The following is a 13,266-nucleotide window of genomic DNA, read 5'->3' as shown; positions in this document are numbered from 1 at the left end:
CTCAGTGATCAATTCTCAGACCTGGCTGGGCATGGTGCTCATGCCTGTATAATCTCAGCAGTCTGGGAGGCCAAGCTGGCAGTATTGCTTGAGCCCAAGAGTTTGAGACCAGCCTGGGAAACTTAGTGAGATCCTGTCTCTACCAAAAAAAATTTTTTAAAAAGGTAGCCAGGCATGGTGGCACGTGCTTGTAGTCCCAGTTACTCGGGCAGAGTGGGAGAATCCCTTAAGCCTGGGAGGTTGAGGCTGCAGTAGGCCGAAATTACACCACTGCGCTCCAGCCTGGGTGACAGAGTGAGACCCTGTCTCTTAAAAAAAAAAAAAAAAAAAATTCTCAGGCCTTATTTTCCTTGATCTGTCATGACGCTTGACATGACTGCTCATTCTCTTCATAAAACTCCTTCACTTGGTTCCAGAACCTCATGTTCTCCTTGTTTTCCTTCTAGCTCACCTGCTCAGTCTGAGTCTTCCTGCTGGTTCCTCCTCATCTCTCCAGCTTTTAGTGATGGATGCCCCAGGCATCAGTCCTGGGACCCCGTCTCTTCTTTGTGTACTCTGTTCATCTCATCCATCTTATGGCTTTAAATACCCTGAGGTCCAAACCCATGTATCAAGCAACTTTCTGGATAAGATGTCTTTTTTTCTTGAGACAGAGTGTGGCTCTGTTGCCCAAGCTGGAATGCAGTGGTACAATCTCAGCTCACTGCCACCTCCACCTCCCGGGCTCAAGCCATCCTCCCACCTCAGCCTCCTAACTAGCTGGGACTACAGGTTTGCACCACCACCGTTGGTTAATTTTTGTATTTTTTTGTAAAGATGGGGTTTCGCCATCTTGCCCAGCCTGGTCTCAAACTCCTGAGCTCAAGTGATCTTCCCACTTCGGTCTCCCAAAGTGCTGGGATTACAGACATGAGCCACCGCACCTGGCCAAGATGTACTTTTAGATGCTTTATAAACATCTCAAACTTCACATGTCCGAAACTGAACTTCTGCTCGTTTCCACTATATATATATATCCCACTCACAGCCTTCTTCATCTCAGGTCATGGTACCTTTATCCTTCCATTTGCTTAGGACAAAAACTGGGTGTCATCCTTGACCTCTCTCTTTCTCTTACATTCATATTCAGCCCATCAGCATATCCTGTTGATTTTACCTTCAAAAATATCCACAATCCAACTGTTTCTCTCATCTCCACTGCTTCTTGCTGGTCCAAGCCACTGTTATTTTTCTCTTGGACTGTTGCCCCAGCTCCTAAATTGTCTCTGTGCTCCCACCCTTGTCTCCTTAGAGCCTAACAGATCATGTAACTCCTCTGCTCAAAACACTCCACTGAATTTCCACCTCACTTGGGATAAAAGTCAAAATTCTGACAACAGCCCACACAGCTTTCTTTGACATGCCCACCCCCACAGCCACCATCTCTCTGATTTCTGTCCTGCCGTTCTCACCCTCGCTCACTTGGCTGCAGCCTCCTGATGTTATTAAGCACACCTGTCTGTAAGGGTCTTGGCAGCTGCTGGCCCCTCTGCTTAGAATGCTCTTCTCCAAGATATTCACAAGGCTCCCTCATCTCCCTCGAGACTTTACTGGGCCATCACCTGCTCAGTGAGGCTTTCCCTAATCACCCTACATAAAGTTACAAACTAATCTCCCTTCGAGCTCTTTGAACCTTCCTTCTCTACCATAGCACCTTGCACTTTCTAATAAACTACGAAACTTCTTTCTTTTATTGTAGGTCCACTCTGCAATAGGAAAATAGATTTTTAATACTTGGTTTATTATGGAATTATCAGTGCATGAACTTTTAATACTTGGTTTATTATTGAATTATAAGTGCAGAGAACAGTGTCAGGGCACATGGTAATCATTCATTGAGTATTTATTGCATGAATGTATTTCCTTACAATATGCACCATTGTGCACTCGTCTAATTATTTATTAGGATTGAATCCCTAGATTCAAAAGATACGCACAAATTGCCCAGAAAGGTGGTTTTTTTTTTGTTTCTTTTTCTCTCCCCAGTCTCTGAGTCTGCTTGCTAGGGAACCAGAAAGGTTTTAACCATTTGTTCTCCCACCAAGGGTCTACGAGAATGTCATCTTCCTGCCACCCTCACTAACACGATGCCCTAGTCACACTGGTCTTTCCATTCCTTGATCTTACCATGTTTGTCCTCTCTTGATGCATATCATTGACTATTTCCTCTTCCTGAATACTCTCCTGCCACACCTTTATCTGGTTTAATTCTTCTTCTTATTTAGGATTCACTTGAAATGTCACTTCCTTGAAGAAGGCCTTGCCTGGCCATCTGCTGTAAAGCAGCCTGTCAGTCACTCCATATCACATCCCCGTATTTTATTCTTATTACACCATGGATCATTTCCAAATGTTTTCTTATTTTTATATTTATTTGTCTATGCTTCATTTTTCCAAAATGTAAGCTTCATGAGAGCAGGAGTCTTGTCTTTTTCAACACTATCCACACTATCTGCAGTAAATATGTGTTTGATAGTAGAATCAATACTGGGTCTTATTTTTTTCATTATTATCAGTTTGCCAGGTGAAAATGGATATAACATTAATTATTTTTCTGGATTCAAGTGCTGAGGTGATCTAGAAGTTTAAACATTCTGTTAGCATATTTGTTTTAGATATGTTGTATCAGATTTTTATATTACTGATAAATTGCATAACTTCTCAAGTTTCTGAAGCCTCTTTTCTCATTTACATCAACATTTTGCAAAATTTGGACTCATGTACTATTGTTTGCTTTTTGTCTCCACAGCTGTTGGAAAGAACAAACAGTGGATTTGAAGAATCAGATTCTGGTGCTACTAAGAGTCCACTCCACTTAGCTGTAAGTGAGATGCCATGAGCAGCTTCACCTGTTACAAAAAGAACCTAAGCATTCCTAAAACTAGACTGCTCTTAAAATGTAAGTGTAGTAACACAGTGATAAGTGGTAATGAAAGTAGTCCGTGGTTAAAGGCACAGGCTGTGGAGACAGACTGCCTCGCCTTCCAATCCCAGCTTCATCTGCTGGTGATCTTAGACACATGACTTACCCTGTCTTGAGCCTCAGTTTCCTCATCTGCGAAATGAGGGCAAACAAAAAGAGATAACGCACCCAAAGCCCTTACCCTTTATTCTTGTTGTAAAGTTTAACAGTCTTTAAAATTCAAAGGATACATTTCAGTTTAAGAGATTTGATTAGAGATAACAGTATACAAGTGGAAAACCTATGGCTAATTGAATACCACAGTTAAAAACTGGCAGGATGTTTGAGCACAAACTGATGAGAGCAAGATGAGCACGTGCAGAGCTGCAGCTGCGACCTTCTGCCTGGACTTGAAATCAGGGTCTCCAACTAAATCTGAGGCTCTGATTCTTGTACTGGGTGAGATCTGGGAGGTGAGGGAAGAAGAGTTATTTTATCACCAGTAACGCTTCCTCTCCACATCCCAGTAATTGAAGGCAAATGCAACAGTTCAGAGTGATGATCCCCAAACTCTTCATGGGAGTGACCAAGGTGGGAAGTGCACCCACCACTCTGTCTCAGATTGTGACCTACTAAGAGTTGGCCATCAGCAGCTGCTCCCTAGGAACCCTGCTGACTGGCAGCCACACCCAGCAACAGCCAGCTCACCTGCCTGAGGCGCTCACATGCCCTTGGTGCTGCTGAATTGTGAGCACTTGGTTCAAGGCCACAAAGATGGTGTTTGGTTGCTTCTTTGCTTAGTAAAACCCAGGGGCAGGATGCCAGGAAGAATGGGAAGGGGCTGGGTTTCTTTGTTTAACTGTGTTTATGACATTTCATTTAATACTATATGTACATAAAGATTTCTTCAGTGTCATTCTGATGAAAAATTGACATAGAGATTTTGGAGAGAAGAGAGGAGTGTTTTATTAATTGATGTGCAGAAGTGTTCAGGCAAGAGAGCGGAGACAAGGCTATCACACAAGGATTGGGAGTATCCAGAACTGACCATATGTGTGGAGCCTTCCCTTCACTGCCTGTCTCCCCACATACTCACAGCACACCTGCTGACACCCACTCACACGTCCTCTGACACCCACCAACACACCCACTACACACTCATACACACATGCATTTTGAGTCCAGTGAAATCAGGGTAAAGTGTGCATCAGTCTGTGTTCCCAGAGATAGACTTATTGTGGAAAATGTGGATGAATAGTGGGATATTTATACATATAAAGCTTCATGCCAGTTGGCCCTTAGTACAGGTTGCTTGCTAGAATCCCTGCCCAACCATCTGCTGTGCCTGGGGAAGTTACCCCAAAGCTGAGCAGTCACAAACATAGCACTAACTGCCCCTAGAGAGTCTTATGTGGAGGGTTATCTCAGATACAATTCTCAGGCCCCAAGAAAGTGGGTTTGACTGTATTGCCAAGCCTGCTACTAATCTGAGAAGAGTTTCTTGGCTTCCAAAGACTCTATCATCTCTCGTTCTTCCTCTTTTTTTTTTTCCACAGTGTATTTGTTGAGTGCTTATTGTGTACTCTGCTAAACTCTATGGGTTGCTGGCTGTGTAAAGATAGGGTGGTGATATCATTTAAAAGAGGTGAGCTTTGGTAGTTCTGCAGCTGACAGAGGCCCAGGAAAGATACATCAAGTGGAGGTCCTAGCTACCATTCTTTTCATTAGCAACTCTCCTGGACATGGTTTCCCCACCTGTAAGTTAAAGGAAATCTGTTAGTTAAGCATCTCAAAGACCCTTTCCAACTTGTTAATTTATTGAATTTTTTATTATGTGATCTTAACCCAAATACCTCACCTCTTATGTCTCAGTGTCCCTACCCATGATATGAGAATAGCAGTACCTCAACATAGGGCCATTGTGGAGATGGCATGAGTTAATGGATGTAACACAATTAGAACAGTGCCTGGCACACATATGTGCCATGAGCTAGCTTCATCGTCATCATTACTAACATCATATAACATCATTATTAACATCATCCTTTCATCTAACATACACTGACTGTGAATAGTGCCAAACACTGTTTGAGTAGCTGGAGATATTGCAGTGAACAAAACTCCACCTTTGCCCTTGCAGAGTATCCAGTCTAGGAGAGACAAACAGATGAGGAAATATCTCACATGACAGATGGCAATAAGTGCTGCAGGTACTACAGAGAAAATGAAATGGGATCAGGGAGATAGAAAGTATTGAGGTGGCAAACAGGGTGCTTATTTATTTATTTAAGAGGTGGGGTCTCACTATATTGGCCAGGCTGGTCTCAAACTCCAGGGCTCAAGTGATCCTCCTGTCTTAACCTCCTGAGTAGCTGGGATTGCAGATATGAGCTGCTGCACCTGGCCTGGGTGTAGCATAGAATCTCATATTTGTACAGAGACCTTAAGAGCTATGCATGTTGATATCTGATGGAGGAGTGTTTTGGGCAGAAGTGCAAAGTCCCTGGGGGAACGCATGCTTGGCATGTCCACAGAATAGGAAAGGGGCCACTGTGGCTGGAGCAGAGTGGTGAGGAGAGAGTAGCTGGGGGCGATGCCTCACATGTTGTGGAGGGAGCCAGGAGTTTGGGGGGCACCCACAGATCTCACAGGGACTTTTACTCTGAACAAAATAGGAAACTATTAGGAGGGTCTTGAGGAAACAGATTGATATGATGTGACTTTTGTTTTAAAAGGATCACTTTAGTTTCTATATTGAGTCAAAATTGCAAGGGAACGAAAGCAGAAGCAAAGCAAACCAGGCAAGACATGATGACCGTGACTTTGACCAGGGTGATTACGGTGGATTCCTTCTAAAGTCATTTTATTCTTTCTCTCTAAGTACAAATTATTTGCTTTAAGGACCCCACAGGTATGCCCATCACCCTTTCTAGGGGCCTCAGTAACAATTAACTTGATAAAACCCAAGGCACATAATTTCTTAGGTGGAAGCACTCTAGCAGTGTAATGGAACCAGATGCCCCTAAACCTTGACTGTTACAAGAAACCTGACCGGCCTTGAGTTACTATTTCCTGGCTGAATGATTCAAATCTCCAGGGTTATTGGCCCAGTGAATTCCATAAGCATTACATCCTCTTGAAAAGATTAAATTAAGAAACAATGTTATGCAAATGAAAGGCTCTAGCTGTCAAGATTTCCAGACGGATCCATTGTTCTCATGGATTCTATTGAGATCCCAATTCTTTCCCCTCATTGTCCTTAGTTCCTATCTTAAAAGGTCTGGAGAAATTAATCACGTTTAAGAAATAATTGTTACCTAATAAGGCTTTTTAAAGGTGTTGCTTAAAACAATTTAAAATGTTTAATACTTCTAGTGAAGGCTTTACTTTATGCATAGTAAAATTCAGGAGCTACAAACTAGATAAAGAAACAAAGCGAATTTTATAGATTACGCTTGTCCAACCCCTGGCTGAAGGGTTGCATGTGCCCAGGACGGCTTTGATTGTGGCCCAACACAAATTTGTAAACTTTCATAAAACATGATGAGATTCCTTTTGCAATTTTTTTTATTTAAACTCATCGGCTATCATTAGTGTTAGTGTATTTTATGTGTTGCCCAAAACAATTCTTCCAATGTGGCCCAGGGAAGCCAAAAGATTGGACATCCCTGCTATAGATAAATCTAGCCTCTCAACCATTCTGTCTTTAAGAGGGTTTTCAAGTGCCTGGTATAGAAGAAAGTATGGGTTGAAATTTTAAAGCTTTCCTAATTGCCAGCATGGTTCACTCCATTTGATTTTAGTATTAGGTCTCTTTAACTTAAGCAAGTTAAGTCCAAGTTTAAGCAACAGACTAAGCCTGGAGTCAAGTGTCGTAGCCTGATGTACACACACTGATGTAGGCGCTCCTCTTATCTCAAGTTTTACACGAAGTGCTCCTGAGTTGGCTTAAAATCACTTGTGTGGCCGGATGTGGTGGCTCACGCCTGTAATCTCAGCACTTTGGGAGGGCAAGGCAGGTGAATCGCTTGAGTCCAGGAGTTTGAGAGCAGCCTGGCCAACATGGTGAAACCCCATCTCTACTAAAAATACAAAATAAAAATAAAAATACAAAAATTAGCTGGGCATGGTGGCGTGCACCTGTAATCTCATCTACTGGGGAGGCTGAGGCAGGAGAATTACTTGAACCTGGGAGGCGGAGGCTGCAGTGAGCCAAGATGGCGCCACTGCACTCCAGCCTGGGTGACGGAATGAGACTCCAGCTCAAAAAAAAAAAAAAAAAAGAAAGAAAAAAAAAGAAATCGCCTATTCCCTGAGCTGTTCATGACCCAAACTGCGTGAAAGGTATACGGCAATTCATCATACCATCCTCTATTATTTGTTTATGTTTGGAATTTCCTATAATAAAAGGTTATGGGAACATATACCTTATGATCATGTTGCGCCCTTTGCATATTCACTAGTGAAAAGCTTCACAGCTTGGGCTCTGGGAGTCAGCCTGGTCCACCTTTGAAACCCAGCTCCTCCACACTAGGCTGTGTAACCATGGGAGAGCTGGGTATCATCTCTGCCCTTCTGTGTCATCCTGGGCAAAATGGGAATAACAGGAGCAGAGCATAGGTTGTTGTGAGAATTCAGTGAGGCAATGCATGCCCAATACTGCCTGACATACAGCAAGTGCTCCATAAAAGTTAGCTATTGCTTCAGAGTTTAGGTTAGAATAGAGGCTTACTGTCCTGTGCAGCTATGGTTTGCATAACAAGCACAGATCAGAAAGTTAGACATATCTATTAGCAATTTATTTTAGAAATGCATTCTCCTGTCTCAAGCCAGGCAGTGTGTGTAGTAGAAGAGCAAGAGTCTAAAGGTCAGTCCCGGAAGTGTACCTTCTTGCTTCATAGCTCCGCTCAAGCCACTGCATTTCTGTGTTGAGCCTTCTATAGAAAGGGTTTAGGTTTCTGATTCAATATTTGTTATTCAATTCTGTCACCATTATTTTGTCTCTATTCCACTTAGAGACAAGAGAATTTTGTTTGGAAGTCAACTAAATGGAATTACTGGGGAAAATTGTAAGATGGTGCCTAAAAGCGTGAGATTTAGTAGTGACAGATTCTGGGTTCAGAATCCTGATTTTGTCACTTACTAACTAAGTGATCTTGGACAAGTTAATTAACATTGCTTGTTTTGGTTTTTTCATCTATAAGAAAAGATGTTTGGGATTTATGCTAAAGTGTTTGAAATACTGCCCAGCACATAAAAAACCCTCAAAAAATAATTGCTGTTTAAAAAATATGTTTCTACCAAAAATGGTAATAAATATAGTAGTCATTATATTCATTCATTTATTCATCAAATAAGTGTTGAGTGTCTACTGTGTGCCAGGCATGATTCTAGAATACAGCAGGAACAACCCACATTAAGTCCCTTCAGTCACAAACAATAAGCAAATCAATAGATACATAACAGATATCCATTGATATCGGTTTTGTGCTATGAAGCAGAAGAAAGCAGGATTAGTGGGGTGGAGAGTATCTGGGAGTGTGTGTGAGGTGGAGGGCAGAGCCTATTTTATATTTTACATGGGCTGCTCTGGGAAGCCCCCCTGATAAGGTGATATTTGAGCAGAATTACTAGGAGAGTTTTCCAGACAGAGGGAGCAGAAAGTACAGATGTAGTGACCCAGAGGGGGACATGCAGCTATTTAACTATAGAGGGAGGCTGGTGCAGCTGGAACAGAGTGAGTGAGGGGACATGCTGAAGCTGAGGGTAGAGGGAGGCCAGATTCTGGGGGCCTGATTGGTCATGGAAAGTTTTGGATGTTGGTATCAGTGAGGGAAGATGTCATAGGCTAGTTTTAAGCAAGGAATGATGTGACCCAACTCGAGTTTAAAAGATTTCACCCAATGGTTGCATTAATAACAGATCGCAGTGGGACAAGGATAGGAAGGGAAGCTTTTGCGGTAATCCTGGCAAAACAGGTTGGTGATGCGGTGAGAAGTAGACAGATTCTGGATGTATTTTAAAGAAAGAATAGAAATGATGAGCCCTGAAAGTGGCATTGACACAGCACTTTGTGAGAATTAGGCCAGATTCCTGCCAGATACCTGAGACCCTAATGACACCTCCATGTGAGTTAGCAAATGTGTCCCTTGCTTTCAGCAGACACTTCCCTGTACTAGGGCAGCAAGGAGGGGAAGAGCTATTTTTCAACACCCACTGGCCCTATTATCCCAGAGCCCTTCCTTGTTCAGGACAATAGCTCTGGGTTTAACAGGAGGGAAGACAAAGACAACTGTAAGGTTTGGGGCCTGAACAACTAGAAGAATAAAGTTGCCATTTACTGAGATGGTAAAGGCTGCAGATGTAGCAAGTTTTGGGAGGGAGATTTTGGTTTGAGATGCCTATTACACATTCAAGTGGGAACATCAATAAGCAGCTGGACATACAAGTTGAGAAGTCAAGGGAGAAGTGGGACTGGGATATACTTTTGGGATTCATCAGCATGTGTTGTTATACTACCTGTTATAAATGATATATAGGTTTAATATGTAACATAATCAAAATCATTCACAAAAATAATGTGATGAGAAAAAAATGTTTAATGTATCTGTACTCCTAATTCCTATGTCTCCTTTTCAATGTAGTTTTTATTATTGTCATTGTTAACACACACTCAGGAAGAAACATTCAAACCATATTTTAAAAGATAAGGTAAAATAAGTCCATGCATTTATTACTCTACTTCCTAGTTCTAGAGATAAGTACTATTGATAGCTTCTTTTGTATCTTTCTACAAATCTTCCATGAATATAGAAGCCTATATATATGAGATATATTTGCTTTGTATATAAATGAGGTCATGCTTTAAGTACTGTTTGCAACTTCGTTTCTCTTTTTAAAAAGTTTGATAGATTTTGTTAAACCACCCTCCACAAATGTCACACCAATCTATACTCTCACCAACAGAGTGTATGATTGCTTTTTTCAGTGTCTTATCTAATACTGGGCATGACCAAACTTTAATCATTGCCAATCTGGTAGGTGAAAAATCATATTTTAAAAATTTACTTATTTCCTCACATATTCACATATTTATTGACCTTTTATATTTCTTTTTCTGTGAGTTGCCTTTTCATGCCTTTTGCATATTTTCCTAGTTTTTAAAATGATTTCCAAGAGTTCTTTATATATTAAGGAAATTAGTCTTTTGTCTGTGCTGAGCCTTTTTTCAAACAAATTGTGTCTTAAGTAATAGCTGCAGTAAAAAAAATAAGAAGCGCGAGTGACATAAGAGGAGACTTGGTTACTGAAGACACTGGAATCAGGCTTTTCTTTTCTTTTTTTTTGTGAATTCTGAGTTTTTGTTTTTCATTTGAAGGTGATCTTAATGCTATTAAATTCACAACTATGCTAATTTAAATACCCCGTCCTATTTATCTAAAACACACATTGCAAACATACAAATATCTATTTTCTCCACTTGTCAGTGCCCATTCAGATCATGGTTTGGAAATGGGGAGAATAGATTCCCTATAAACTGTAAGTCAGCAGTTGTTTCTTTACAGTTAACTTTAATAAAATTCATACAAAATAGTAATTAACAGTGATCTTCTTTATTGTTAACTCACAAGGAAACACCTTCAAAACTGCATTTTGTTAAAGTTTCTGTATTAAAATGTAGAAAAATGGAACTACACAAATATTGAAAGTTAAAAATGCCTTAATTTTTTAATCCTCTTACCACTACCCCAATTTACAGGACGATATACCTGATGTAATGAAAAGAAAAAGAAAAAGATAAAGCTACAACAGATAAAATACCTCAGGAATGTACATCTAAATGGCATTACATTGCATTAATTAATAGCTGGACTTTTTGCAAACAGTGGCTGTGACAGTCCTGCACAAGAAGGGTTTCCTGCTTAAGCTGCAGTAACTTTTCTGACTATGGATGATTTTTACCATTACCAAAAAAATGGCAGATTTTTACCATTCCTCTAATGCATTTAGGACGATTGTCTCAAAGTAACCTGCAGCTCTCCTGACAACTCCTTGCTGTCTCCTACTAAGAACAGTAGCCCTTTTCTGCTGTTTTTAGAAACTTCTGCTACCATATTCACCACTTCCACCACCAGATCCATAACTACCACCGTGGGGACTGCCTGAGCTTCTTCCACCAAAACTACCCCCTTTCATGGATCCAAAATTTGATTGCTGTCGCCCACTGTAATTTCCAGAATCATTATTGTTCCCACCACCACCACAGGTACCACCACCAAAGTTTCCTCCTTCATCATAACCACCATATCCCCCACCACCATATCTACCCCCTTGGTTTCTATATCCTGGTCCACCACCACCATAGCCCCCTCTACCACTAGAACCAGGACCACCATCACAGGTGCCACCATCACCTCCAAATCCATTACACCCACCATCACCTCCTCCATAACTACCTCTGCTGCTACCACCTTCACCACCATAGCCTCTTCTTCCACCAAAGTTTCTACCACAGCCAAAATTACTTCCTCTACCTCCAAAGTTTCCTCTGCCACCCATAAAATTGCCAGATCCACCTCCACGACCTTTCTGCAATCCAGCAGACCACATCTCTTGTATAGAATGGGCCTCTTTCACTTCCAAGTTATGCCCATTAATATTGTGGTATTTCTGAATGACAGTTTTATCAACTGTAGCATGATCATCAAAAGTTACAAAAGCAAATCTTTTTTTCCAATCTGCCTGTCTTCCGTAACTTCTGTGGTTGTAATCTTGCCATGCCTTTTAAAGTGGTCTCTCAAATTCTATTCCTCTATATCTTCTTTAATACCACCAACAAAAATTTTCTTCACTGTTAGATGGGCAGCAGGCTTTGCAGAATCTTCCCTAGAAACAGCTCTCTGGTTCCTCTACATGCTCATCAACCCTATGTGGTCAAGCATCCACCTCTTCAACACAAGAGTAGGTCACAAAACCAAAGCCCCTGGAACATTTTGTTTGGGGGTCTTTGATTACCACAAAACCTGTGAATGTGCCCCATTTCTCAAAATGTTCTCTTAAACTATCATCTGTAGTTTCAGAGTCAGGCCACCAATAAACAGTTTTCTCAGCTGCTCTTGACCATGCCCCCCATCCCCATTTTCACCCCATATAACCTTAGCTCCCTTCTCTTATTTTCAGTGTCCTTTGCCTATGTGTGGAGAGGTGGGGTGGGGGGTGGCTAATACATTTTTTAACTTACAGACTCAATAAAAATTATCTTTCAGACTTTTAGTTTTGTTTTTTGATGGTATAAAGCCTCTTTTTTTGTTGTTTTTTTGGAGACAGTCTCTCTCTGTCACCCAAGCTGGAATGCAGAGGCGTGATATCAGCTCACTGCAACCTCCACCTTGGGTTCAAGCAATTCTCCTGCCTCAGCCTCCCGAGTAGCTGGGATTACAGGCACCCGCCGCCATGCCTAGCTAATTTTTGTATTTTTAGTGGGGACAAGGTTTCACTATTTTGGCCAGACTGGTCTCGAATGCCTGACCTCAAGTGATCCACCCATCTCGGCCTCCCAAAGTGCTGGGATTACAGGCGTGAGCCACCGTGTCTGACAAGCCTCTTAATCTTAACATAGCTTAGGACCTCATAAAAGGTCTGAACTTAGTGCTGCTACATGGAGTGTATTTCCATAATTGTTTCTATAATGAAATGTTTTTCATTACAATCAAGGGAAGAAATAAAGGAGAAAAGAAGCACTAGCTACATGCAAGATATTATGCAAAGCCTATGCAATTTCATCTTCACAGCAACCCTAGGAGGCAGCTTTGATTGCTCTCATCTTATAGATGAAGAAACAAACTCTAAGTGAAATTAAGAAACTCACCTAAGGTCACACAGTTAGAAATTAGTAAAGAGTTGGCCTATAACAGAACATCTATATGTCTCTGTTGTATCTCAAAGTCCACAATGTTTTTAGTAATTTTTCCCCCAGGTTTGTTATCAGAAAAGACTCCTGGAAAAAAAATTCTGATTATGCCAATATGTTTAGGACTGAACTGACAGGTAAAAGAATATGGTAATTCATTCAGCTAATATAAATTAGTTTATATTAGATGATTAGATCAGTAGATATAAATATAAGAATACATTAATACATTCAGTGCCTTTGGAACAAATTATGTGACAAAAGAGAAAGAACACGAAACTCATATGGAACTGTGAGGTTTGTGCATTATAGTGTTTCAGTCTAACTCTCCAGCTTGCCTGTGTTTTAATAATTATTCCAAGTGTTTTTCTGACGTGCTCTTGGGTGTGGTCTCTATCCATGGCCCAGGAAGCCC

At 41.1% G+C, this 13,266-nt stretch overlaps 1 protein-coding gene and 1 pseudogene across 10 annotated transcripts in view; one reads left to right on the top strand and one right to left on the bottom strand.

Moving 5' to 3' along the window:
• Nucleotides 1–13,266, top strand: part of ANKRD44 (ankyrin repeat domain 44) — a 322,401-nt gene that overhangs the window by 281,841 nt on the left and 27,294 nt on the right. For all 10 annotated transcript variants that reach the window (XM_054549624.2, XM_054549626.2, XM_054549620.2 and 7 more), the window contains one exon: nt 2,789–2,860. In XM_054549624.2, the coding sequence (XP_054405599.1) occupies nt 2,789–2,860 (72 nt within the window). The remainder of the gene's footprint in view (nt 1–2,788; nt 2,861–13,266) is intronic.
• LOC112132303 (heterogeneous nuclear ribonucleoprotein A3-like) lies at nt 10,772–13,252 on the bottom strand (annotated as a pseudogene).

This window comes from Pongo abelii, chromosome 11 (assembly GCF_028885655.2).
Source record: "Pongo abelii isolate AG06213 chromosome 11, NHGRI_mPonAbe1-v2.0_pri, whole genome shotgun sequence".
In the NCBI taxonomy this organism is placed as follows: domain Eukaryota; kingdom Metazoa; phylum Chordata; class Mammalia; order Primates; family Hominidae; genus Pongo; species Pongo abelii.
Note: the sequence above shows the minus strand (reverse complement) of the source record. Positions and strands in the feature narration are given on the sequence as shown.